This window comes from Harpia harpyja, chromosome 13 (genome assembly GCF_026419915.1).
Source record: "Harpia harpyja isolate bHarHar1 chromosome 13, bHarHar1 primary haplotype, whole genome shotgun sequence".
NCBI classification, from domain to species: domain Eukaryota; kingdom Metazoa; phylum Chordata; class Aves; order Accipitriformes; family Accipitridae; genus Harpia; species Harpia harpyja.
This window is the reverse complement of record NC_068952.1, coordinates 39,208,881-39,236,880: the sequence shown is the minus strand read 5'-3', so window position 1 is coordinate 39,236,880 and position 28,000 is coordinate 39,208,881. Positions and strand designations below refer to the sequence as shown.

General features: G+C 48.7%; 1 protein-coding gene across 2 annotated transcripts in view; it reads right to left on the bottom strand.

Annotated features, from left to right (window-relative positions):
* ZMAT4 (zinc finger matrin-type 4) overlaps window positions 1-28,000 on the bottom strand; it is a 69,581-nt gene that overhangs the window by 3,558 nt on the left and 38,023 nt on the right. For both annotated transcript variants that reach the window (XM_052805843.1, XM_052805844.1), the window contains 3 exons: window positions 22,811-22,967; window positions 14,040-14,267; window positions 4,812-4,908 (listed from right to left, as the gene is read on the bottom strand). In XM_052805843.1, coding sequence (XP_052661803.1) covers window positions 4,812-4,908; window positions 14,040-14,267; window positions 22,811-22,967 — 482 coding nt within the window. The remainder of the gene's footprint in view (window positions 1-4,811; window positions 4,909-14,039; window positions 14,268-22,810; window positions 22,968-28,000) is intronic.

The following is a 28,000-nucleotide window of genomic DNA, read 5'->3' as shown; positions in this document are numbered from 1 at the left end:
TTTATTCAACACCAAAAATAGCAGCCAAGACACTTTCAGCTTTCCTCCCAACCCCCCATTTTCCCATCTTCTGGTCAAACAAATCCAATCAGAAGCATTCAGGTGAGCCCCTGAAATTCCTGTAAGCAAAGAGCTAAGCTCTCCCTGCCAGACACCCCCAAAGGAAGACCAGGTCAGCTGCAGGGTACGCAGCCTTGAATTCCTGCTTTGTTAATGGAGCTCCAGCACCATTAGCGCCCGCGTTGAGAAGCGATGGAGGTCCAAATAACATGGGCTGCTAAGCAGTAGTTCAAGGGCTGCTATATAGAGGGTTATTTAAAGCAACTCTAGCAGCGGCTCAGTTGTGTGCTGCTCTCTGGAGAGCTCTCAAGAACTGTAATAAATATCCACAACTTGACTCATTCCTCATAAAAGTTCTTCTCTCCTAAAGCAGCTTTTCAGAAGACTCGCCTACCTACTATTTTTTGGGTGCTACCAGCCTCCAGCCTGCAATCACCTTCCCTGCTAACCTGTCCCAGAGCAAAATCCCTTTCCTTTACAAACTGCTCCCCGCCCCCCCTATTTTTTTAATTATATGAAGTGTGACAGCTACATAAAATGTTTTGTTGCCTTGGCAACTGCAATCCACTGGCTTCAGACCGAGTTATAAGGAAGAGGACAGTCTTGACACTAACCAACAATAATGAGAACAGCAAAAACCGGCGGGCAAAATACTCGCCAAGGTACGCAGGAGGTACGCAGGAGGGCTGGCTCCCTTACCTGGCACCCCAACGCAGAGCCCATTTACGTTTGCTTCACCCCACACTTGAGACCCAAAGGGCTGCGATGACCCAGCCGTGCTCTGCACTTCAGCAGAAGTACCAGGTCCGGATTTCAAAATTAACTTTCTTTGCATAGAAGAGGTAATTGCTTGTAGAAAGCTACAAAAACATAGGTGCAGCCCTGTCAAAATCTGTTGTGTTTCTGCTGCCCTGCACATCCCTTTGCCTTGGAAACAGGGCTGAGCTGAGGGCACGCGTACCTTCAGTCACTCATACAACAGTCAAGACACCATGTAGAATAACTTTTCACAATGTGTTCATTTACAGCACTAGAGATGAAGATTTCTTTGTCTTTGCGCTGTAGATGATTTCTGTAGTCAGGAACATGAGGTCTATGAACTGCTTTACCTTCCTGAATTCTTTTGCTACCTGCTATTATTACAAGTGCCCAACCTGTGCCGCCGGCTCTGTACAAACACCGTGTACAAGGTCACCTCTGCGTACGTGGCAAATAGAAGAACTACGGTCGTGAGACCCCCCTGACTCATTCTGGGGCTGCATCTCTGGGTCCAGCCAGATTTAACAGACCCCTTAGACTATGGGGGAAGAACTGATTCAGGATAAAAGATATGGGTAACTCATTCCCTCAGTCCCATATAGAGGACAATGAAGCTGCAAAAGCAGCTTTAAACGGGGAGAGTAAAATCTGGTTACGTACTAATTACGGGGTGGGAAGAGCTTTTGTTGTGCCCAAACCCAAGCTGCCAATCTATTGTCTCCCATGCTTCTGCACTTTCCTATAGGCGCTGGAGAGATCTCTGCTGTGCTCGGATACTTAGCCTCAAAGAAAATTGTGTAAGAATGAACAATGGATGGAGGAAATAGAATAATCAGAGCAATTTCCCATAGAAATTGGTCAGACGAACGTCTCTAATTGGCATTCCATTATTACATTTGTGGCATACTTTCTTTTGAATTTATTACTTTGTTTCCTCTTGTACTGAATACCCATGAAAATCTCTTGGGACCAGATTTAAGTCATTATGAATAAATGATAAGAAACTAAATTTAGAAAGACTGATAAGAATATTAATTTGCAGAAGAGGAAGGTCCTTAAAAAAAAAAAAGTGGGAGTCCTGCAGGCCTCTGTGCCACTCTGGTGTTCCCTGCACAGGCTGGCTTGATCCTCACCGAGATGAAAGCGAAATGGGCCTTCCTATCAATAATTCATGTGCTTTCAGAGCTCTGGAAAGCTCTGGGAATGGCTGTGACTTCCACCAAGCCTTGACACTAAAATAGTGCAATGTCATTTGGCTTGCTGGTGTCCCAGTGAGATGGGCTGGGACACCGGGAGCCTCCGTAAACCAAAGCCAGCCTTCTCCGCACCGTGTGCTGCTTCCTTCCCGACCGCCCCGTGTGTTCAGGACAGTATTTGTCTATATCCTGCTGCTTTATCTCCACCCCCCTGGTTCCCCAGCGTTTCTGCTCTGGAAGAGTTGTTCTTGTGAGTTTGAGCAACTGCGGGAGGTTTTTCTGCTGAACAGCAGCAATCCCTCCTGCCACAGAATGGGATCCCCGGTTTCCCCATCCTACAGCCTGGCCTCCTGCCACGCACGCTCAGTCGGGGAGTTGAGGGTCTTCTTCCCGATGGGCAGCAATAAACAAATGTGAATTATTGTCTCAACTCCTGCTGATTCTTTACCCAGATACTCCCTTCAATCCCGAGCTCTGCAGTGAATGCTCTCCCTATTAGGCTCCTACTCCAGCTACAGAACAAGAGATGAAGCAGAAAGATCCTTAGTCTTTGCAATTTTTGTCAGAGTAAGTTGGAAGAAAACATTTGGGAAAGCAATAGATGCAGAAGGAATTATCTTTCTGCAGAACTGTCTAAGTGTGGAGATGACACTCTGCTAATTGCAGGTGATTGAACAACAAAAGCAGAAGGCTGTGGGTATAAAACAGAGGATGTGAGGCACCCTCTCGACACCAAAAAGAAGTAGCGCATCTTTTCTGCACATCTCTATTTCCCATCCATGAGGCTGCTCTGATTTGAAATGAACTCCTTTATCCTTTGCAATAATACCAGCGGCAACAACAGCAATAATAATACAAACTCAGAAGGACTGGCAGGGGAAGGATAAATTACAGCTCTGTGCCCAGGCAGCACATCACAGCTGCTCTCATTCCAGGTTTCCGACGGGAAGAGCTGTCAGCTCTATTTTCCAGCAGTGGGAATTTATTGCACTGGGTACGGACACCAATCCCGCCTGCGCTGTCCCGCACACTGCGCACGTAACCTGGAGGAGCAGGGACGCGCCGTCAGTTAGGCATGCTAAAAAAGAAAGGGAGATGGAGGCAGTAAAGGACTTACTGAAGGTCCCAGATTGCTTGTGGCACAGCCTAAAACCACGTCTCGCTTGCCTGACCCCAGCCCTCTTCTCCACAAACCATCTAGACTGGGAGGTGTGCTGGATCACCGCGGCCACTCAACAACTGCCTCTCCTTCCACTTCACCCATCCTTTGCAAAGAGGGCGAGGGAGAACACCACCTCATCAGAAAGTCTGATACCATCAGTTCCTTCTGCTAATTGAGATCCTGAATATGACTCCACGCTGAGGTCCAGGAAGGGTAGCGTTTGGAAGACAGTCAAATGCTCCGTGAATAAATAGGGTAGAGCTAATGTTAATAATACCGGGAATCTTTGAAGGTCTAACATCAGCTGGGGAAGGTCTGCATTTATCCTTTGGTAGCTTACGCAAAATTAGACATTAGTACTTATTGCTGGTTCTGATCATCCTGCCTCATCTTTCAGACTGCCCGTAAAGCTACCTGAAGTATTTCAGTAAGTAATGACACCTTTTATATCCCTCTTCTAATCTGGGCAGTCCTGAGTGCTTCAGCCTGAAACGGTTCCCAAAGCTCACATGTAAGTGTATTAAGAGAGATTATTTCATTAATCTACTCTCTGGTACCATGTATCTTTATCACTTCATTTTAATAATTTCTACTAATTGACAGAGCAGACTCCCTCCAAGTCTCAAAGTTGGGTAATACATAACTGCTCTAAATCACAGCATAAACATTTTCACTTGGAAACACCTAATCCCATTACACTCCCAGTGTCTCCTCTGAGGTTTAACACATGAAAGATGCTGCAAACTTGGTATCACTAAGCACGAAGGCTCGTGGCATCAGGACCAGACATCGTTAACGTCTTGGGTCACTGCTGCCCGTTTCTTCTTCACCCATCCCAGACCAGCAGGCACTGCTCAGTTTGAGGAGAGGATGAGCAGATATTTGGGTTCCCCAGCATCCTCTGACACGTTTCAGTGGGGAGGGACAGCAAACCTATAACCCGGCTGAGGACACGGGGAAGAGATGTGCAAAGCTATAAGGTACTCTGTGCTGTAAATGCACACGGGGTTGTCTCAAGCAGAAGTAAGGAGCGCTCGTGCCCAAAAGCCCATAACCTCTGAAGGACAAGCTGAGGACAAGGGGCGTTCCTGAGGACGTGCAGAACGATAGCCATGGGGGGGGGGGTCCTGAGAAGGGGGGCTAGAGGAGAGGTCTGCAGGAGAGAAGGAAGATGTTCAGGAAAGCAGGACATCCCCTTAACACACCTCTCCGGGCAGGAGCCCCCGTCCCCGGGACATCTGCAGGCTCACGACTCCCCAGCCCCAGCCGAGCCTGCAGGAATCCCAGAGTCTGCAGGCAGAAACCCAGGAAACCGGGACAAACCTCCAGCAGCAAAACACAGCAGGCTGCGTGGAAAGCACGAGGAGCTGACAGCAGGTTTCACTGGGGCATGCTGTGACTGGCAGGAAATTAAGAGCAAACGGCACTCTCCGCTTCGGTGGGACTCCGGGAATCCCATCTGGGCTTAGCCCTGCGTTTCTCAAGCTGGAGGTGCCTCCCGTATCTGTGTTTGCAAAACACCCAGAGCTCCTCAGATGAGAGGGTTATCGGAGCGTAAAGCATTATTTTATATATATTCATTAGGCAGACACAGACAGACAGGAGGCCACCGGGAAAAGCACGAAGATACCCACTTGGTCTGATGTTTGGAGCCCTTCAGGTGCGCGTGGTACTGCTCTATCGAATTCAGGGTGACGTTGCAGATGTTGCACGTGTAGCTGCGCTTCAGGCCTGCGAAGAAAACCCAGAGTCATTAATTGTGCACTGGCTGTGCATTTCGGTGTAGGCTGAGGGCAAGCTCAGGGCTGCACCGGGAGGAAAAACATCTGCATGCCTGGGCTAGAGACTATTCAGAATCAAAATGGCAGCTGGAAAGTACAAATGAGTGAAAATGGCTGAAGAAAGGGGGGAGAAAAGCAAAAAAAAAGCATTAGCCCTTGCCCCCAGCAAACTTCTAATTAATTAGAAGGTACTCAGATCTCAAATTTCATTTCCAGTTTCCCAGACATTTCTCTTTACAGTAACCCATCTATTTACTTTTCCAGGCCAGGGTATCCAAGCATTAGTGAAGCCTAAAGAAATATTTTTAAGAGGCACAGACCGAGCAGAACAAAGCAGGGTTCAAAGGCAAATCCCTCCTGGAGACCGCGGTCCCCACAGTTCGTCAGCGCCGGCATCCCTCTCTTGTGACTTTCTCACGAAGCATCATTACACTCAGACTAATGAGCACACGAGGCCCCACTTATTCCTCCGGTTTTTTGGTAGCGATCACAATTCAGGGCAATCCCTCATTAGTGTATTTAGGAGCCAGATCACTTAGGAACTTGATTTTCCCCCAAAGGGATCCGCTCTGATTTATCCATGGAAGTGAATGGCCGTGTTTGCCGAACACAGCCGCTGATGTCCCAGAGCCAGTGAGTCGGCAGCCTTCGTCTGAAGGTCAGAGCTGGAAGCCTGGCGCGGGTACCAGGTGGCCATCCAAAAGCTGGAAGCCAGGAGCTCATTTGCCTGACGGATTTACTCTTGGCTGCAATACCTGTCTACAGCCCCTGACCGCAAAGCAGCCCTTGCTTTGCTAATTTTAGCCCTTCACAGATACAATAACAAACAACTATTTATAAAGCTGTTGCTTTTGCTGCTGGCCAACTGAGTACCACTGAACTCGAAATAACATCTCAGTGGGTTCACAGTAGAAACATTATGAAATTTGTGTTGTGGGGGCTCTGGGGGGTTGGTTTTGTTTTGTTTGGGGTTGTTTTACCTTCTAACAAATCTCTTAGCTGCCTCTGCTACTTTCCATTTCATTGTTTGCTTGATTGCCACAGTTACAAGTGATTTTCTAAGTAAATATACCGCATTTTATTTTATTGCGATATACATTGCAGAGAACATGATCTAAGTGCAGCAGTGCAGTTGGCTGAGCAAGTTAAGGCAGCAGCAGGCAGGGCAGGAGACTGTGCTGAGCTCCAGAGAAGCACACAGGTTATACGCAGGGAAAAAGGAGACAAATGGTATCCGCAGCACTGAACCAAACCACGCAAACGTCCCCAGAGCAACAGAAATGGGGACTGCAGCCCATCCTGCTCCCCGGGTCACGGAAGGGCAAAAGCTGTACCCTCGGAAGGGGCCACCGGACCCACGGAAAAGACCCCCCCACCCCCTGAGGAGCCTGGGTTTAAACAGCATTGCTCTCCTAATTCACTGCTCTGCCACTGGGCACAGATTGCAGGGAAGAAAAAAACCCGGGCAATTAAGCAGATTCATGCATATCTCAAACAGAAGCTGCAAAGCGATTTATAAGCAAAGTCACAGAAACAGTCTCTCGGCACGTTCACTAGAAAACATCCGAGCTGAAGAACTAAACCCAACGATATCAGCCTGTGTTTTGCTTATTCAGCTAAGCTCAAACTTCACACCTCTGAGACATCCACTGCAGACAAGACATTTATTCACCTGAAGAGTGTGCATGCACAGAACACGAACAGGAGACTTAGCAGGATTATAATGGCAGGCACTGCCGACGAGAGCATGATAATAAGAGAAGAGCCACTCTTCTCTGTATGCAACACAGAAATATCTCCAAACCGTGCTCAACTAATTGTCACATAAGGTTAAAAAAAGCAAGAGACAGGAGATGATTTATGGATACAATAAAAATTGCTCATTTAAACATTATAATAGCTTTTACGTTGCTACCAAAGTTCAGTTTTTTACTGGAATTGATACTCAGACTGGGACAGTTATTACGGCTTTTCTTCCTGTACCTTCCTTTCCACTCCATATTATTTCAGACCTTTTAATAAAGTGAATTGTCCTGGGTGGGTCTCGGGGAAGGGGGAAGAAGGTCAGGATTAAGGAAGAATTCCAGGGTTACAGATGCAACCTCTGTACAGAGTGGCCTGAGAAAAACAGCCACCTGAGATACCCAGAGAGACACAAAAACCGCTGTTCTCAACACTATTTATTGTACTAAATAGGAAATTATTTCTTCCTCATTTAACAGCTTGCATCTCAGAATTATAATTTAATGACTTAAGGCTGAGAGTATTTTCAGTTCTCAGCAGGACAAGGAAATCAAGACTTTGTCACCTCTGAAAAGCTGAAAATCTAAAAATAGGGACCCAGGAGACAGGCAGCAATCAGAATTAGAGGTGAAGGAGAAAAGGCCTTTTCCCAAGAGAGTGTGCTGCCCAGTGGCTGCTGAAAATGGCTGATATTATTTTTGATTCGTGTCAGTTTAGATTTCCTGGAAAAATGCAGAGTTTGGTCCATTTCAGAAGCATTTATTCTTAGTGCCCTGGGTGCACTCCTCTTTCCCTCTGGAGAGGGTATTAGCCTGCCTAGCACATTATAGATCAAGTAATTATTTACACACTAATGTTCTATTTTGCCTTCTAGACAGCTTTTCACCCAAAACATTCCTCAATGACTTTTGCAATCACAGAAGAACACGATGCTGCCAGGGAAGTTCCTCCGCACTTGCAAAAGCTGCAAAAGCAGATTTCATTTGTTTCTTTCTCTCTCTCTTTTTTTTTTTATTTCTTTCTCCATCCATAAGGAAGTGACCTGGGCCAAGAGAAGGACCACTAGCTGCGTTCGAAATCTATTTTTTTGTGGAAGAAATGAGAAGCCTCTTTTAGGAGCTACGGCAACAACAAAACCAGATATTGCAGAAGGGAACAGAGTGCAGCTGAACGTACATTAAATGCCTGTTTCCCTTCTGGACATCCCTGAGAGAGCAAGCAATCTGAGGGCTCTTACTCCTGGTATGTAGGGCAAAGCCTGACATGAATTAAGCATATAAACGCAGATCTAAGTGTTTCCAGACCCTGATTCTGTTGTCTCCCTTACTATGCTGAGTGTCAGAGAGTGGTTTCTTCTCTCCTCCTCTCTTTTGTATTTTAACATCCTAATAATTCCCTTGGCATCACAGACTGCATTAGCATCACTGACATTACACGTACATCGGCATTTCAGTAAACCATTGATGCTAAAGTAATTTCTGTCCTGTCCTCCTAGAAAAAAAGAGAATTGCAAATTTTAGAGTCTCTGCGGTCGTGTTTCTGCTTTGCACTGATTCACTTCCATGAAGATCTGAACAGACCGTTTCAAGCTTAATTGAAGGGCTGCGCTTAAAAATACCAGAGTTGTGGGATTCTTAGCACAGGCTGCTGCGCTCTTTAGGAACAGTTTTAATGTACCATGTAATAGTCTCTTTTGACTTTCTACAGTATTATTTCTTTGCAGAAATTGCTAAAACAATTCATTTAGAACAAGTAATGTATGGCATTCTCAAATCTGATCAGTTTATGCTTACCATAATTAACTACATAGGCTATATACACACTTACCATTCCCCAGCTGTACCTACAGACTCCCAAAAAATCACTTGTTTGAAGTTCAAAAAAACCCCCACTAGCTATACTAACAGTCCCACTTTTCTCAAACATCTCATACATCTCTCACCTAGAAATTTGGCCCAACATGAAGTTAAACATCTTCTTTAAAAAATATTTCAAAAATATTCAGGTGAGTACTTGAAAACACCAAGCAAGTGATAAAGCAGAAGCATTTAGTCACCTATATTTTTATGTGTCATGATGTGGCACGGAACAAAAATCAAATAGCAAATATGCTTATGGATGCTCTCCTTACTGAATTTATTCTTGATGCAGCAGCAATGGTGTCATAGTCAAACCCTCTGTCCATAGCTCCCGTTTCCTTTATTAAGCCAAGAGGCGTCAGAAACCACATACATTCGTGCCACAACACGGGGAAGGATGGAAAAGGTAATGCATGGCTGACACGGGCGGTGCGTTAGCACCTTGCTGCAGACTGAGCCCTCGGACCATGCCGTGATTGCTGCATGGCAGAGATCAGGACCGGGGGAAATAAGAAACCGGTAATACTTTAAATTAAGGTAATAAGGTTCTAATGCTGAGCAGCTAATTTAACAGCATACATTAACAGCAGCCTTATTGAATCTTAATTACTTGTGTAGGTGGAAACGCCATCAGCGATTACAGTTCCTAACTGGGGACACTGATTTTCTTCCACCAGCATGTCAAGGCTGCTCATGATGATGAACAAGGGGGAATCCTGTCCCCCCTCCCCACGTCCAGCGCTGGGGGGGACTTGGCACCGCTCCACTGCAGCAGCTCTTCCCACCGGCTGGAAAACGCAGCCACGGAACGGGCCGATCCTGTGAACTCGCTCGTGCTCAGCGGACTAACACGGCTGCTAGCGCACACGGCTACGTTTTTAGCTGGATGGAAACATTGCCGGGGCTGGACCAGCCGGTTGGGAAGATGCCAGAAGCCGGACCGCGCTCCCCAACACCGCGCTGTCCCGGCGCAGCCGCGCTCCCGCTTGCCTCGCACCCCTGCGCCCGGGATCGTTGTTCCTGCTGCAGGACCGCTCCGCTGAAATCCAGCATCCCGAAATGGACTTGTACAGGAAAAGTCTTGAGTGCGACATTAACTCCACCGAAACAAGACACGGAGAAAGGGAATCAGCCTCAGATGAACTGCAGGATGAAACCACAGGCACCAATGACCTCCAGAATACCAAAATTAACAGTGTGTGATCTCACTGGAGCTCACCGAAGCTGCCAACTTGGCCAAAACTGTGGTTTCATCAAATGCACCCAACCAAAGCGTGTTGGAGTTGAGTATTAGCACAGCAGGCAGTCTGCAATAGGAAGGTGGTCCCAATCAGAGCAGCCTGTGCTCTCTCTGTGTTCACATCTACTTTGGCATCCTCATGACACATCAGCATTCCCCCCCCCTGCATCATGACATGCATTCATGTAAAATTGAATGTGCCCCTATATCCATTAAATAAAATATTAACAAGTAAAGTCATTAATGTCCTTATGCATAAAATGCATTAAAACACATTCCAGGGGAGTACGTGTTAAATTGCTTTTTACTAACCAAAAGTGACAGCACAGAATGAAAAGTATTTATAAGGCATACAAAGAAATTATGAGCTGAGAAGGAAAATGAAAATCAGCTCTTTGCCTGATTTTGCAAGATAGCATCTGCAACTATGACAATTTACCTGAAAATACAAAGGCTTCAGGTGACAACATCCCCATGCAGTCGTCCCGATCCTGCTTTACTGCAGAGGCTGCTGTATTTTATTTTAGGGATTCACAGTGTAATCCCCTTGAGAGGCATCAGTTTCTGCACCAGGGCCTGGTGCTTTTCTTGTTCACCAGGGACCAAGTGCCCCAGGAAGAAGACCCACGTTCCTGCAGTTTACAGGATCCCATCTAATCCGCTCCAGGTACACAAGGCTGGCCCAGAATCTGTTGCCATCGCTACGTAAAATTCAAGTTTTACCGGCACGCATCGAAGAGAGCCCAAGGTGCCTTGGCAAGTCATTTGTTTTCACGCAATAAGGTGCTGAAGCTCAGGTTATAAACAGTGATGAGATGACGGAGGGTTTGTCTGTACGTTAAGTCTTCTGCTCATTTGTTCATTCAAAGGTTTACATATAGGGAAGGGAAAGGCCAAGGGCACACTGAATCTGTGTAACGAAGCCCAGACTTTCAAACACTGTACCAGCCTGCAGAGAGAGCTGTGGGGTTTTGGCTCAGCACCAGCAATAAGCAGGGTCCGTTATTAATTAAATTCCCCACGAATGAGATCTGCCAGTCACTGCTACGAAGCCTCTGCCCCTGCAGAGCCCACCTGCATCGGAGGAGGAACGAAAGAGAGCGCAGCGATGGATAATGCCAGACGTGAAGCAAAACTGGTGAAATGTGACCCGATGGAGCAAAACCGCCCTTCTCTTTCTGCCTGGCGCAGGCTGTGGGAAGGCGAGAGCTGCCAGACGGAGCCGCGCCGGTGCCTCCGACGGAGCAGCTTCTGCTCAGTGTTGCTGAACAGGCGCAAGCTGTCGGGGGAAGAGCCCAGAATTCAGGGCTCGTTACCATACCCACCGCTTTTTGTCTTTTTATGATCCACTCCAGGATCAGGCTGGGGCGCAGCGGCAGCCAGAGGAGGCAGCTCTGCAGGAAGAAAACTCTTGATTTCTTCGTCTTTCAGCGTATGGCCGCGTGCTGTCCTAACGAGTAAGAGCAGAGGGGTTTCCAGGCCAGCCCTGGGAGCAGGGGGGCCTGGACTGGCTCTGCTGGCGAGGCTGGAAAGCCACACGAAGCTGCTCGGATTGACCGGAGCAGCAGCGTGCACTGCCCATCACCCGGAAAGCACCATCCGCTCGGCCAAAGCGTGTGCGCTGCGTGACCGTGCACTCGCACGTATTGCGGCTTTAACTCAAAACAGACTGCAGAAGTGGTGCTGTTAGCGAGGTTTCTTTTTTCTTTTCTTTTTTCTCCTCTTTCTCATTTCTGAGAAGAAAATAAGACTTCAAAATTGCAGGATGAGCACTTGGCGAGAAGAATCAATGCTTTTGTTTCCTATAAATATCAGTTGTCCAAAAATATATCTCTATTCTTATTTCTCCAAATAGACATTCATATTTATCAATAAATATTTTATTATAGTCATTATCAAAACATCAAAGGCTGCTGAAATGTTGTACTTCAACTGACACTGCTTGTTCCAGGCTTACACAATGCATCAAATGTTCGTCTCCCACAGCAGTCAAAATAGAATTAATTTTTAAGTTGTGATGGGAGAAGCCACTGGGGATACCGTGGAAAGGAAATGAGTTTGCATTCTAGCGAATACCGAGGTAGCAAAACAAGCACAGAGCAGGGAGAGCACACGGCTACAATCCCTACCACGTACTGCCGAACACCAAACCCGCCGGACATCGAAAGCAATGGCCAGACAAGATTTCGCTGACAACCTGGGACAGACCGCCACCGGCTATCTCTGAACTGCCACTGTTATCATTTCTCTTGAAGTCAGATATGATTTTACCTGCCAAGGTAAGGCTATTTTCTCGGACAGAAGGCAGATCTTGTTCCACGTTGGCTGTTGCAGAGATCTGCTCTAGCCTCACAGCTAAACACGTACAGGAGAGCGTATCACAGCCCCTAGTTAAAAAAAACCGTGAAAAAGAGGATTACCCAGCCATACTGCTATTCCAGCAGCAGAGGCAAGCTTTGCAGGACACCATCAGCAGGCTCAAGGACATCTTCCCTGGCTCACCGAGTCTGGCTGTGCAGTTTGTCGGCTTTAGAAAGCACTGGACACCCGTGAACTGCAGACTCCAAAACAACAGCCTGGAAGTGTCCAACCAGAGGACCGAAGCTGGCTTCCCGCTGTACCTGGGGATGTGTACGTACAGCCACGGCGCAGCTCTGCAGTCCCCCTCTCCTGCGATCGATGGCCGCTGGCAGGACCACACTAGGTTCAGCTGCAAATCTCAACCACGCACAGAACCACCATAAAGTTAAAACCCAACACGGGCTGATGAGTACGTAAAGCCCTCCAATTTCAACTCTCCTAGGCACCAGCTAAATGAATAAAACACTTCACAATTGATTTATTTACAGTTAATGACATCCTCAGCCACTCTTGAGCTTGGCACAGTTCAAAGTACTAAGCACTTCCATGTTATTGTCCCAGGTTTTATTTCCCTGCATATTTTCAACAGCGGGCAGTGACTCAGCCACATGAATCATTTATGGCATTGTGAGTCACACTAGGTAGCACACGAAGGATCTGGATAACCATTACAAGGTTTATTTGAGATCAAGAAATGCACAATATACTGCATAGTCATTAGTATTTAAAGGAAAATTATTTCATTTAGCAAAGAGTTTAAAAAAAAAGGTATTTTAAAATGTTAATGCAATGTCTTGCTGGCAAACCAGTCTTCCTCTCCCGCATGGTTTTGAAAATCAAACCTGCACTTTTTCCTCAGCCTGCTTCAGTTAAATACATTGTGTGCACAGAGGATTATAATCAAGACCACAGAGAAAAATTTCAACAGGAGGCTCGTACCTCTCCTCCTGCAATTACACCTCTATATTCAAGAGGCGCTTTGTTCAGAGTTCAGTCTTAGCCGCATCCTCAGCCGGTATAAATTAGCACATCTCCATCAACAGGCACAGTGTGACGGAGCTGGTCCTTCATCGGTGCCAGGCGGCAGCTGCGACCCGGAGGGACCGGGGATGCTCGGGGGCTCCGGCAGCCACGGAGGGGCTCCGCATGAGGTGGGCTCCCTCCAGGAGGGATGCAAAGGCCAAATCCAGGTGACCCCAGGGCGCAGCACCCGCAGGGACACCATGGGAGCCAGCACCCACAGAGCCGGGAAGGCACACGGCTTGACCTCCCAGCGGGGCCGGGATGGACGGACGGACGGGCAGATGGATGGATGGACGGCTGCTCTCCCTTCAGTGGGAACACGGAAAACTTGTGTTTAACATACCCATGGCAAATGCTCGGTTTCCCTTTTCTGCTGCTGACCCAGGGCTGTTGCAGCATTTTACAAGCACTAATTAAATCACAGAAGACAGCTAATGCCCGGCTCTCCATCAGGGAGATGTAGGGAGTGCTCTGCCTCCAGCAACAAATGTCCCCATCCCCATTTCCCTGCGGGGCCGAGCGCTTTAACGCGTTCTCCTCTCTCAGCAAACAGGGATAGGCCGCATTTGCTGGAGGACAGAAGTGTGTGCTAATGGAAGGGACTATTTTGGGAAGAGGCGAAAGAAATACCTAGGAAACAACTCGTAAAGGATGCTGCTAAAACTGCAGACCGTCATCTTAGAGGAGGGGATTTTTTTTTTACGGTAGCGGGAACCTCGTAAAGCAGTAAGAGCACCACGGTCTCCCCTGCACCACTTGACCAGAGGAACAGTGCGGCGGGCAAGGGCAGCATCGCTGCGGTCCCCAGATCCCACGGGGAGCGGGTCCTCGCTCTCCACGTACCGGCGCTCTCACCTCTCAGCTCTCCCAGGTCCAGGGTCTTCCCCAGCTGCTCCAGGAGGTCGGCCCTGGCCGCGTTCTTCTTGTGCTTTTTGCCATCGTAGTGCTGCTGTGCCATCATGGGGTTGTTGAACCAGGCTGCGCAGAGCTGGCAGTACCTGTCCGAGTCTCTCCGCTGGTGCGGTGACGGTACCACCGGGGGATTATCCGTGTGCGGCTGCTTTAGGGAGCTCAGAGTGGTTTCTGTAAAAGGAAACGTTCAGACGTGAGCTCTTCCAGGCTACTGGTGCTGTCTGAGTAACGGCAGACCCTGAGGCAGATCCCACATTAGACACGGGGAATAATTAGCAGCAGTTACAGGGTCCCACTGGATATTTTGGATGGTACGGCTCGGAAATCTACCATTTCTCATAAAAAAAGCAGCATGAAAGGGACTGCTCCTCAACTATCTGCATTTCACTAGCTGGGAAAGGAGAATGCTCTCATTGCGGTTACACGTCTTATCACTGTTGTGAGTAAACCTGCTAAACCTATCCTGCTTAAATTGCTACTTCCAGGAAAAATTGCCAGTGGAGAATAAACAAAACATGCAAAGCCATCTACTTCTCAAGATAGACAGATTTATCGTTATCTCAGGATTCTTATTTTTCACTTTATTTAGTCTCAGAAAGAATAGGGAAAGTTGCACTAATTCTAAATTGTGACAGATGAAAAAAATATTCAATAGTCAGTCCCCTCATCCAAGTATATTCACATTGACAGGTACCGGCAACCCACAACCTTAATTTAATCCCATTTCCCTTCAGATTTGCCAAGAGGCCATGTGGGAACACAAACACGACCCCCAGATAATTTCGGAGAAAAATGGGCGATTAAGTCTTTACACAATGGAGCTGCACCTTGTTTGCCAGAGTTTTCCTGCTTTGTACAATAGAAGTCACAAAGCCCTGGAAAAACAGTTTAAAGTAAAAGAAAGTTCAGATAGCACTGGGATACAAAAATATACAATGACTAGCACTTAATTATCACACCTCATTCAAAAATTCCCTTTTATGTGGTTTTCCTTTTCCAGATGAAATGTCTTCTGTCTAAATAATTAACAAACCACTCTCTCTGTGATACAAGAATAGGCAAATTTTAAGGTGGTGTAGAGGAGCTTGATCGCTCTCCTTTGATCAAGAGGCTCCGTGCTATTGCAGCTGAGCCCTGATGAGAGCACGGGTTGGCAAGTGACAAACCCACCTCGGTGTCTGATACCGGGAATGGCAGCAGCGAGCAAAACAGGGATATATTTAGATGTATAATTACAACTGAAGCCCACTGTGATTGACCCCACAGCTCAAGGAAGTTAACATTGTTATAAATCTTCTGCTGACCTGCTCGGGAAGGGACGTCTATCAACTTTCCTCAAGGAAATTGTATCTTTCATATAACATTACTTACAACCTTATCAATTTCCAGGGGTTTATAAGCTTCTATTGTTTTTGATGACAACTGCCAAGGTATCAGAGTTTCCCGGGCTGGACGGTTGGCTGAGGCACCATCCTCCTCCTCACCAGGCTGCCTCTGGAGAAACACCTGGAGGAGAGTTTCCTGGCTTCTGCTGCCGCCGCCAGTGCTCTCCACAGCACGGGCTCTTTCGGGAATTAGTTAATAAAGTGATTACACAACTGGCTCCTGCAGAAGATATTTCTTCTCCTCGTTCAGCTGTCTCGCGAACCGCCCGCCCGCTCATTTGGATTCATTTCACCCCACCAGAGGATTCCACTGCCTAATCTCTGCCCGCCCTCCATTTAACTAGCCTAGTTAGAAACCAAGCACAACGCCAACAAAGAAAACCGTTTTCCTTTGCCTTCGGCCCCGCCGCCCCTTGCAGCGCGCTGGGGCCGGGACTGCGCTCCGACACGTCCCGGCTCTGCCGAGGCAGCCGAGGTCGTCGTCGGCTCTGCCGCGTCCTGAAAAACCGCTCCCGACAGAGCTGGCGGGCAGCAAGCAGGGCTCAGGAAGGACCCAGCTGTATTTTGCTCCTAAACCCGACATCTTTTCTAACACCTACGGTTCCAGCACAAGAGACGCACCCCCAGCCCCTCCGAGGTGCACGCAACATAAATAACAGTGCAAGTACACCAAAGAGCAGAGCCGGGGGCCAACGCATGGTGTCGAAGAACAAATTTAGGAAGGAGCGATATTGCCTGCCCAAACTAAGATCGCGCAAGGCTTCACGTACGCTTGGCTCATGAAAAGCAGGAGTAGCGTGCCGATTGCTCACGTATCTCTGCGACCGCCCGCGGGCACTGCCCAAAGAGCCTCCGTGCAGGAGGGAGTCACGCCAAGAGCTGCCCTGCGCGGGGACCGCGCACAGCCCCGGAGATGTTTGGGCATCTGGACCATTATAAACCACGAGTTATTACTGCTGTCCAGGAGCTCTGTGATATACTTGACTTGCTGCTCCGCAGGCCCCAGGCTATAAAGTTAAATCTATCAGATCTTTTGGTCAGCTTTCTCCTTGTTTATATGTTAGCTGCCGCCAGAGGGGAACCAGGGAGGCTGAAGTTCACAGAGCTGGTGGTGTCTGCAGGAGTTATATCTCCCGCTCGCTAAAGAAATACGACTGAAGCATTCTCTGCTGCTCAGCCATCAGCCGGCCCGGCGGCCCCGTGGCTGCACGTCCGAGCCCCTCTCGATGAGGCTGGGGGCTTGTGCTCACCCAAATGCAGCGCAGGAGGGAGGCTGTCAGTGGGAGCAGCGCTCCTGCTTCGGGGGATTGCTCCAGAGCCCCCCCCCCCACTCACCCCAGCCCTGCTCCGAGCCCACCACCATGCCTGGCTCCCCTCGACCCCGTGGGCTGCAGCCCCCACAGCAGAGAGCCCCGGCCGGCATCGCACGGGTGCTCCCGCGTGGCAGGGATTTCCTCTCAGCGTTCACAATACAAAATATTTTCTTGTAAAGCCACGTTCCTCAGGTTCTGTTTACAACTATCACCAGTCCTAAGGTGTGCTGAACCCAGCCTGACAGTTAATGAAAACATCCTGTGTCTTCCAAATCCTCCTTAAGAGAAATAGATGAAGGTTGACTTCTCCACAAATGTGGATTTATCATTTTGATACGCGCTACATAACTACTACAGAACAGAAAATATCATCATTCCCTGAGCAGCGACATGAAAATTAATAATAAACACTCACAAAACGTCAAATGTTAAAAATGTTTCTCCATCTAAAACACAAACATAAAAGCTGCTAGTTTGACTATTTCAAGTATTTCAAAATGCTAAATAGCTCATGACAGTCTGCCTTACGTTCCCTTTTGCTGTGGGAGGGAAGTGAGAAAGTCTTACTTTGCTGCAAGAAGCAAAATATAAAGTTAGAAACACTTTAACACTCTGGCAATGAACTAATGTTTGACTTATTTCTTGCATGCAAAGCTTTTTATTCATAGCTGTACTTAAAGGGCACCCAACTTCTTATCATTGCCACTCTCCAGGAACCGAGCATGAGAATGCGTAAGTAACTGAGCCACAACAACAGGGCACTAGAGAAATTCCGTTTTCTTCAGAAGACAAATCTGGGGCTAAGGTAGACTCCAGCTGCCGCCGGACAGATCCTCGCACCCAAACCTGAAAGCCATTTGCTCTGTCCCCTTCGGCACATCTGAAACGCAAACCCCACGCTAGGAACTAGAGAACGAGGAGGTAAAAAAGCCAAGGTAACTTTTGCTGCTGACAAAATCACGCCCTTATTCCTCACCCCGAACGCAGGGGATCCTGGTGCTGGCATCTCCCCTGGCAGCAGCCGGCGCACGCCAGCCCCAGCACCTCCCGACGCCGTGACTCACGTCGGCACTGCGGCACTGCCGGTGCCGAGGGGCCAATTTCCACCTTTCTGAAACGATGCCTGCAGGTACCCACGCTTTGATCAATGAAGGCAGCAGCTATTTCCCCCCACAATTCTTTGGTTTAGAACTCATGCTGATGACTGGATGCAAGCTGACAGAAGATGTTGGAAATGACTAGAGAAATTCATCAGCAATAGCAGTGACATAAAGCCTCTGAGGGCTACAACCTTGTACGGAAGGAGCAACAGAAAAGATCACAAATGCTTCACTGTAGTGATGAGACATCGCTCTCCGATTGTGAAAAACCCGACTGTTAAGACACTTCTCCCTCTCCTGAAAGCACCAGCAGAGAAATGAGAGATCTGTATTTCATTAAGATGATAAAATTGAAAGGGAAGGTGTAACTCCATAAGGGGACTGAGAATAGATGTCACTTTCTACGAGATTGGCGAGACAGAGAACCCAGAATATCAAGCAGCGGTCTGTTCGGAAGCAGATGCGTCCACATGCAGCTGTAAAGCAGATCTGAGCCCTCCCGAAGGCAGGTGACGGGGTGCTGCAGCTTAAGGTGATCAGAAAGCGCATCTGAATTAGCTGGTAGGAATGGGGGGGAACAGAACTGTCAGGGCACAGAGTAGGACGTACGCTCATGTCTTGCACCGCTTTATGTACTACGCAGAGCACAGGTTCCTCAGAGCTTAGGATTGATGTAACCTCCATGGTGACAAGAGGGAAGTCTGTTCTTTACCAATTCAGCAGAGTTGAGATAAACATTTCACCTTGCGACGTGCAACTCGTTGGGAAGCCCCTGAGCTGCTCTCAGGTACAATATTAAGCAGCGCTCTGGCACTACGCTGCTTGCAGGGAAGAATGTTCAGTACTCAGACACACGTTGGATGTCGGCACCAGAGGACATACCTGCAGAAATCCTTCCCTCTGCCGCTTTCTGGCTGGAAATGGATGTGAGTCCAGGATGAAGCCACAGGGCGCTGCATTTGGAGAGGAGCTGCTCTGCAGAGGGGAAGCCTCAGGGAATTTCTGGCGACCGTCAGTGGCTCCAGGTCCCACGGCAGCCCTGCAGCACAGCGTGTTCAGAGCCGCTGCCTCCAGGAACCATGGCCAGGATCAGAATTCCAGTTGCAGGCATTTTTCAAATTTTTCACCTTTGCTGAGAGTATTACGTATTTTTCGATGCTTTTTTTTTTTTACCTTTACTGGAAAACGCTGCTCTTCCAACAGCTCAAGAACTCTCCTTAAATTTCCCCTGCAGTTTTGACTGCATTCATTAGTCTTCATTTTATCCCCTAAATTCATTTTGTTACTGTGCAATTTAAAGAGATGCTACGCTCCACAGAGGCAACTGTATGTCTGTGTGAATGAAATGACTCCCGTGAAGACTATTGTGCAAAGAATTTCACAAATTCTTTCCTCCCTTTACACACAGACGCACTAATTAAGCAAATCGTCAACACAGAATTTCACAAAAATTTAGGGTAGCAGAATAAATTTTTGTGCAAGGCTGAAAATGAGACATTGAAATCTGGAGATTATTACCTATTTTTACTTGCCTATTGCCACTAAAATACCTTTTCAGATTAACCATGTTTAATCTCAGCCACAATAAGAGCACTTGGGGAACTCTGAAAACATTTTAAGCTTTTTTTTTTAATTAAAAGATTATGAGAGTTCAAATATTTGTGTAGAGTCTTTCTCACTTTTTTTGATCACACATGAAAGTTAAAAAATACTTTCCTCTTAAGAGCTTAAGGAAACAGCAAATAAAACATTCAATCCATTTAACCATCTGAAGGATTACCGTGTTATGATCAGAACGGCAGCTTGATCTCTTTTAAAAATGCTAACCCATTACACTGCAAGCATGAGCTCGTGCCTCCCAAATCGCCAGCACCTGCTCCTCGGTCATTGGGCTCAACTTCCAGGTCTCCGGAACATCAGAAGGGGCTGGATCCCTCAGCAGTGACACGCTGGTGATTATCAATACCTCTTAAGTGCTGCAAGTTAGCAGCTTACTTCCGAGCAGATAAATCTTATATTAAATGTTATTTATCTCCCTTATGAAAATCAAAGGGAAAACAAACCACGACTCATCCCAGCACATGGTGATGGGGAACGCGCCACGTCCCTGTCCCGCAGCTCCCGCAGTGCCAGAGGGGGCTCCGGGACTGAGCGCACCCAACAGCCCTTTAATTACAGAGGGCCGGAGCAAAGAACAGCTCCACCACCAGCACTTCCAGCCTCCATCGCCGGGGTCTCAAAGCTGACGCTGAAACGCTGACAGGCCTTCTGGCAATCGGGGCTTTAAGGACGATGCACAAGAGCCTCTGGAGTGCCTTTCCATGGAGCTGGGGAAGAAAAATGGCTAGATAATAAATTCTCCTACCGAAAACAGCACAGCTCCTGCTCAAACCCTGCACAGCCACCTGCAGCCCCGCAGCCGGGCCACGCGGTTGTCACAGACACGTGTGAAGCCCCCGAGGGCAGGACCCTCCTCCTCCTCCCCAGGAGCATCCAGCACACTCAGGGCTGTGCATGGTCAGCTCCCAGGACTCATGAGCACAGGAATCTCTGAAGCTCTGTCCGAGAGACTAAATGCCCCCCCGGTGCCAGCCGTGAAGGACTGGGACAAAAATCCAGTGGAAAAAATGCTGAGCGACTCTGTAGGAAGCCCAGAAAAATGCTGTGTCCAAAGGGCACATTTCTGACAACTACTGGAGAGCAAGGAGGTGCTTATTAATGTATTCCTGCAGCTCAGCTTCATCTTCCAGATCAAGTGTCTGGAAGGGCTGATGAGTCCTTGAGTTACTCTTTCCTAGAGATTATGACAGCTGAAGAGCCCATTACTCTTGGAGCATGCAGTGCAGCTCACTTAGAGCCTTTGCGAGGCTGATCCAGATGATTAAAAAATTAGATAAGAACACGATGCAAAGTTGCAGCTCTTGGAAAGCCCTGCCTTGTCAGGGCCCTACAGCCTCTGTATGCACGGGCAGCACGGCAGGGCTGGTCGCTGCACAGTCTTGCACAGATCCCATGGTAAGTCAGCCTCGGCACCGCTTCAGAGAAGTCTCTAACAAAGGAGAGGGTTCTCATCTGGTTCTCGTCTACCTATTGCCAGTCCACGCGTGTCTCCAATTGCATTTCCAACAGAAATGTTGGTTCACCAGAGGTTGAGATCTCCACCGGCACCTGCTGTGCCAAGATCAATTCTCTCCTGCCATCGATCGAGAACCACTGCCCACAGTTTGTCCATCTGCCTTCGCAGGGCTCCAGCTCCGCTGGCAGACCCTGGAATCCCGGCTGCTCCCTCGGACCTGCCCAAGGAGCACCAGACCTGCGGGGTCTCACCCGCAACGACGGTCCTGGAGGTGAAAACAGAAACTTTTTCCCTGCTGGCGGGTGAATCTGAATCGTCGACTTATGTGGGAATGGGTCCACGTGCTATTCCCTGAAATCCAGCACCCCGTGACCCTCAGAAACTCGCCGGGATTTAACCAGAAATACGAGGTTTTGTGGCAGGTCCTTTGGTGCCAGAGAAGAAACTGCTGGAAGGCTGCACACAAGGGACGGGGTTCTGAGCGCTAATGCAAGCACTGGACAATTAAATACCATAAACGAGTACGCTACTTCTCTTGGTGCCCTTGTAATTATTTGCCAGCTGCAGAGAATGGCCTGAAGAGTCCTAAAGTGAGTCAGCTGCAAATTATCACATTAGTTTATCCTCCCAGCTTGCTGCGGGGATGGTCAGGAGCTGCCAGCACCCCCTGCCACCCACAGCTGCACCCTCACCTCCTGCAGGATTCACACCTGGTACCCAAAGCACGGGGCAGTTTTCAGATGCACCTCAGCGACTCGTGAACTCTGCTGCACCTTCACTTAACGAGCCTTCTGAGAGCACACTTGTTAGTTAAAACAAGTAAGCCACCATCTAAAGCGATTCCCCATGTTCCCTCAGGCAAAGCGGATAATGTTTCCCAAGCCAATCCTGGTAAAGGACAAATGATATTCTATGCACCAGCATCTACAGTCTGTAAAGTTAAAAAAGCAACAAAAACACACACAGAGCCAACCCCCCTTTATTTAATCATACCTAGGATTTATGCACATCATGTTAGGCAGGATGTAAAATGCACAGCCAAATTTATATTCTGTTCCGAAGGAAGGGCCACTGGTAGCAATACTGAAATACATCTGTCCGCAGGACCACAGCCCAGTTATCTTGCCTGGTTAGCATGAAGAATACTTTGTTCGAGTATCCTCTGGCCTGACAACCACGGAGGAAGTTTTGTTTCACAGTATATTAGCGGTTTGCAGGGACTTTATGGTTAAGCAAACAATAAGATGGTTAAATTATCCGATTCCAACGTTTGACTTTTTAAATGTGAAAGTTAATAAGCTTGCATTATTGGAATCACTGTGGAGGAAAGCATGAATCCCCATCTGGGCAAAAATCAAAAGACAATCGATCCAACAGTTTTTAAAGACCAGATTTCCCTCTAAGGTAAAAGCAAATGATATTCCGTTCTGTACAGTAACACGAAAGGTTTATTAAACATATTAGCTAAGCTGTCGAATAACTTCTGATAATTAAAGCAAGGCTTGGCTGTTCGTGCCCAGAGGAGATATTGCCTTCCACCGAGCAAAACATTTCAGAAGCATGGAGCCAGAGATAGGACTCTCGTACAAAGGCCAGCCCTGGCTGATAAACCACTAATCTATGTGAACAAAGCAGGCAATAATGAGCATCAGCAATTTTTAAAGGTTGTTATGACAGCAACACAAATGAATAGCTGCTTCTGCCGGCCTCCATCACTCAGCTATCCATTTTTTGCCGCGCAGGCACCGAGCCGGCGCCTCGGCCGTGCCGCCTCGGCGCAGCGAGCCCGCTCCGCCCCGCGCCGGACCCTCCTGCTCCGGCTCGCTGCCTCTGGACCTACCTGTGGCCTTTAATGCTGGTTGTTCACCTAGCAACAGTTTTAACCTTTTGGCATGGATTTTCCCTTGGTAATGCGATTCGGCCACCACTGCTGAGGTAAAGGACATGTTACATAGTGTGCAGCATTTGTTCTTATCCACTGAGTCACCATCACTGCCCTGGGTGGAGACAAAAACACAGACAAAAAAAGAGGTGTATAAGCCCACCAAGCACGGTCAGGGAGAAAGAAGAGAGAGGAATCCAGGTTGTTATGCCAAGGCTGTGGTTTCCAAAGGGTTTCCCTTCCTTGTCTCCCCCAGACTCGCTCCTGCCTGGTCCCAGCCCTGCTCAATCTGGGGATGTCTCCGACCCCCGGGTGGTCCCGACACCCCAGCACCTCCACTCCCATTCGCATGCTGGGAGCTCATCCTGTTGCTTCATGTTCTCCACAGCCGTGAGGTTCACCCATCACGTCCACCAGCCTGCCTTCCTTTAGTCTTTATTCCTATTCTCTGGCTGAGGGAGCCATACAAATCTGGTGCTTTCCCTGCCATCAGACACTTGCGCTTCCTCCTGCCACACTTCTGTAGGAGACCCCAAAGCAGCCGGGGGGACGGGACTCGGGTGTGCATCCCTCTCACCAAGTGGGAGAAGCAAATAAACCAGCGGGACTCGTGCAGGTCCCCCAAACAGAATCGCACACCACCCCCGGATGCCTCCTGCTCCTCTGCCTTTGCTCTGCTGTTCTTGAGCCCTGGGGGGAGACCTCCTTATCGCCCTCCCCATGCAGAGACCGAGACTGAGATCAGCCGGAGGGGCAGGGAGCCCTGGCTGCACCCCAAGTGTCTGCTACACCGGGCAGGAGCTCCACGAGGTGCCTGGCCATACTGGGCTGCCCATCTGCTGGCCCTTGCAGAGGAACCAGGCTCATACCTCGCAATAATTTACTACCAGCTACTAACAAGATAAACCTGAAGGCAAGAGCAGCCTCATGGCACGTACTACAGACAGGAAAAACCGCTTGCTGTAGGGTTTGCACAAAAGGAAAAAAGAACAAAACACCTAAAAACCACATTGACGTCCTGCTCCTTTCCTAGAGATGGATTTTGAGCTCTCGAACACTGCCAGATGAGAAAAGGCAATCATAAAAGTCCAAGATGCTTTGCACCCAACAGCAAAAAAACACATCCCAGAAATTGAAGTTGCCTAAAGCAAACTCAGGGCTGCAGCCTGTAGCCCTGTTTGAGGATCTGCGCAACGAAAGACCCCGGCGCAAAGGGGATACCCCCTTGCAAGCTCCTAGGTGTCAGAGGTGTCAGCTAAGAGGTGACTGGAAATTTTAAGAAGTTATGAACATCACCATTCAGTGTTTCAGTACCAGCAAGAGGCTCTCATGGCTGCGGCGATACAAGTAGGGGCCATCCTTCACAGTCACTAATGGCCGCACCTTTATTTTTACAAGTAAACCCTGATTTAATAAGAATATTGTCTCCATCCTCCATTACAGTTGTTCTTGTAAGAATAAAAACCAGCATGCCTCTGCCCAGCTATGTGGCTGAGCTTAGACCTTCTACTCGAAGCAATCCCGGTGAGGAGGAGCGGTGGTAGCTCCAGGCTGCCTTGATCCCACTGCGGCAGGAGCCGTGTCGCTGCCTGTGCCGCCGTACATCCCGGATCCTGCGGCAGCTCCCGGCACTGCCGCGTGTCTCACCCAGGTGCCCGTTGCCCCGAGGGGACACCGAGCATCCCAGCATTACCCCCCCCCCCCCGATGCATCCCAGCACCGCTCCCCGGGCACAGACACGTCTGCTGGGATTTCTCCCCGCTCCGACGGGGGGTTCGGCCGCTGTGCTGGGGATGGTGGAGGCTGAGCGGAGGCACAGAGACATCCCTGCCTGGCCGGGAGGAGCTGAGCAGCCAGGGAGGGCTTGGGAGAAGAGCTCACAAACAGCCCCTGGGCCGAACGTCTGTCAGCAAAACATAACTGCTGCTGCCAGCAAGTGTTTACGAACAAGTAGCTTCCACAGATACAAGGGTACAAACAACGAACAAGCAGGGCAAAAAGCACGTTTGCACCATTAGTCACAATTAATTATTCAATCCATCCCGCAACGGAAATGAGAATCACATTTAGGGCCATACATAAGCGGTCTCGCTTTTCCAAAGATCTCAGTATGTTGTGTTGGCCACTGAACACAATTTATAAATGATCTCTTTTGAAAATACTCCTCTGTGCAGAGGAAGACCTTTCCAAAGCCGGGAAATGACCCGCTGCGTGCAGGTAGTTAGCATCCCGGCTCATTCCCTGGACAAGATGGTCAGATCTGGCTCCTGTGCGACAGCAAAACTCCCTCCAGTGACAAGCCATCTGGAGAGTCGTGCACTCTTTTTTTTTTTTTAAAAAAAGCAAGTATTTCAACTGCTGGTATACAGTCAAACCAGAAAATAGCCTGCTTTAGAAACTGCAACCTTCATTTCACACCAAGCTGTAAATGCACTCTGCGGTTCATCCCCGTGCAAAGATTCAGGCACCCACGGGGGCACACGACCGGGCTCGTGCCGGCTGCCCCCGTGGGACTGCGCCCCTGGGCACACAAAGCTCGTTGCACAGCTGGAAACGATGGCACTGCTCAAGGGACAGCGGGGGCCAAGGGAAAGTCAGATGGCATCCAAAAGCCAGTTCCCTTTTGCAATTTTCATGCTCGTACTCAGACACAGAACGAAGGGCCCAGCTCTTTGACTTCCCCAGCTCAACAAACGGGTGAAACAGCTCCAGCACCAGCACCCACCCCTGCCGTCCTCCCACCGAAGCCCGGCGCCAGCCCGGGCTAACGCGGCCACAGCCACCAGCCAGATTCTTCCAGCACACGGCAGGCTCCTCCGGCAGCACCCGACCCCGCGGTGCCCTCGGCGGCGGTGGGCACCAGCCCCAGAGCACCGGGTACACCAGCACCGGGGGAGCACGGCAAGCCCTGGAGATGCCCCCCAGCCTCCGGGCAGCTGTGGGGCAAGAGGAGGGCTCTGCAATATTTGGGAGAGCGAACCCACCACACAGTCGACACCCAACCCGCTATTTAAGGTCACTTTCTCCCCCCAAATAAGCACAATTAGAAAAAGGACCGATTTTCATCACTTTGTTGTTGTTGTTAACTACAAATCAACTTAAACCTTAGGGAGAAATCTCAAGAGGTGGTAAGTACTGTTCTGAGTGTAATTTGCACTTCTTTTAAATAGGTTTCTCTCAAGATATTTTATGTCTTCAAAGGGAAATCACTTGAAAGTTAAGAGCAGAGTAAAAAATTCCCAGACTCTATTGATCATCAGTGGTGGTAACATATAAAGAGCCTCCAACAGAGCTCCTCTGAAAAGCTGATACACTTCAGTGTTTATGCACCAGGGTCTCTTCTGCCTGGTTGGCTCTTCAGTGACATTTTTTCCTTTACAATCTACTTCCACAGATAGACTGGAGTTAAAAAAAAAAAAACAAACATAAAAAATTTAGAGCCCCTCAGACACCTCATTTAGAGCCCAAGGTCCCATTTACACCGATCCACAGTTCACTGTGCAGCTTATCCGAGTCCACCCAAGTCTCTGGGCGAGCGCCTCGAAGCCTGGATGGGGATTTGGCCACCAGACTGGCACTCGCCTGCAGGAGAGGGGTGTCCCCAATTTCTTTGTCAGTCTGAGAGTCCCAGCATCTGCACAAAACACAACAGACCTTCGGTCTCTAACAGCCAGCCATTTTTCATACACTACACGCTGTTTCTCAATGCAGGATGGAGGAGATGTTTGGGCCCAAGTGTTATTAAGCATTTACCCAAGTCTGCAGCACTCGTCAGCAGAATTGTTTTTCTTCCCTCCTCCACCACCCAACCTCCCTGCACAGAGCCGCCCCGGCGCTCGAGGCTGGATCCAGCCCTGAAGGGTAATTATGCCTTCTCATTTGTCGGCGGCTGTTTTACCTGTAACCAGATGGGCTGGGGGGAATCTGAGCCGGGTGTCTTTTGTCACCCGTTGAATGACACCGTGTTGACAGGATTGTGCAGCCAGGTGGTAAAATAACATCGCTTGTCGATCAGGATGCCCCGGGCGAGCGCTGCCGGGTGAGCCCAGCCTGAGCCGGGGCACAGGGCTCGGCCAAGCTGCAGCCCACTCGGGGCAGAGACCCGCTCTCCAGGGATGCTCTGCACCCACGCGTGCACACATCCATCTCTCCTCGCCTCTTCCCTTGCTCCCGCACCTAGCTCAGTCTAAAGCAGCAGCAGTAAATAGGCACTAACATCTCAATTTAGTTTCCATAAAACCCACACAAGCAACTCTCTAACCCCGTGCTGCATAAAGCCAGCCAATGCGCAAAGAATATTTCTACCATTTTTTTTTTGCGATCTTCTCCAGGCAATCCGTTCTCGCTGGCCTTTGCAGAGATGCAGCACTGACAGGGGCGAATGGCCTCGCATAAACTGAAGCACAACGAAACACGCCACGGGCTCAGAGATAAAGCGTCCGTTTCCCAATGCTGACATCACTCATCTTCCCCCCACTCCGTAGCGGTGCCAAGCCAGCCTAATTTATAGGCCTTCTTTTTGTAATATTATAAACTTCAAAGCAAGTCTTGTACATCCAACAGAATTAACTTCAGTTATTCAGATGCCTGTTAACAAGCTGCTAAAAGGCATAATCCTCACACAGGACCAGGCAGTTGTAGTCCTTTGCTGGATGTTCCTTAAGCAATACTCAGGAAAAGTAAGGATTTTTATTCCACAGATACAATCTGCTGTCTTCATTTCCTAGGTTTTACTAAGAAGAAAAGATTATACAAACCCTTGAAATATAGCAATATAAACCACAGCACTCAAGGCACTGCAAATTATCTTTTAAATTTGAGTTAATTTTCTATGCATGAGGGTGTTGTTGCTAAAGAGCTATTTTCTGTAAGGCTCTGTATAAAATTTAGACCACTTCCATTTTGGAGCCTGTTCTTGTGGTACAAGCAAAGAGCAAGTACCAGTTTGCAGCTATCTAAATCTGAAACGCTCCTCGAGTCTCGGAGCATCTTAGGACGTATACGATCTCCAAAGAAAAGGCAGCCCTCAGTTAAGCAAGGGGTGCGTTGGATGCGCGGTAAGCACGCGTCCCACGGTCCCCGCTCTGGCAGCTTGTCGAGGATGGGGCTGACTCCTCAGCTGGAGGCTTCCACCACCCAGCTGTGGCT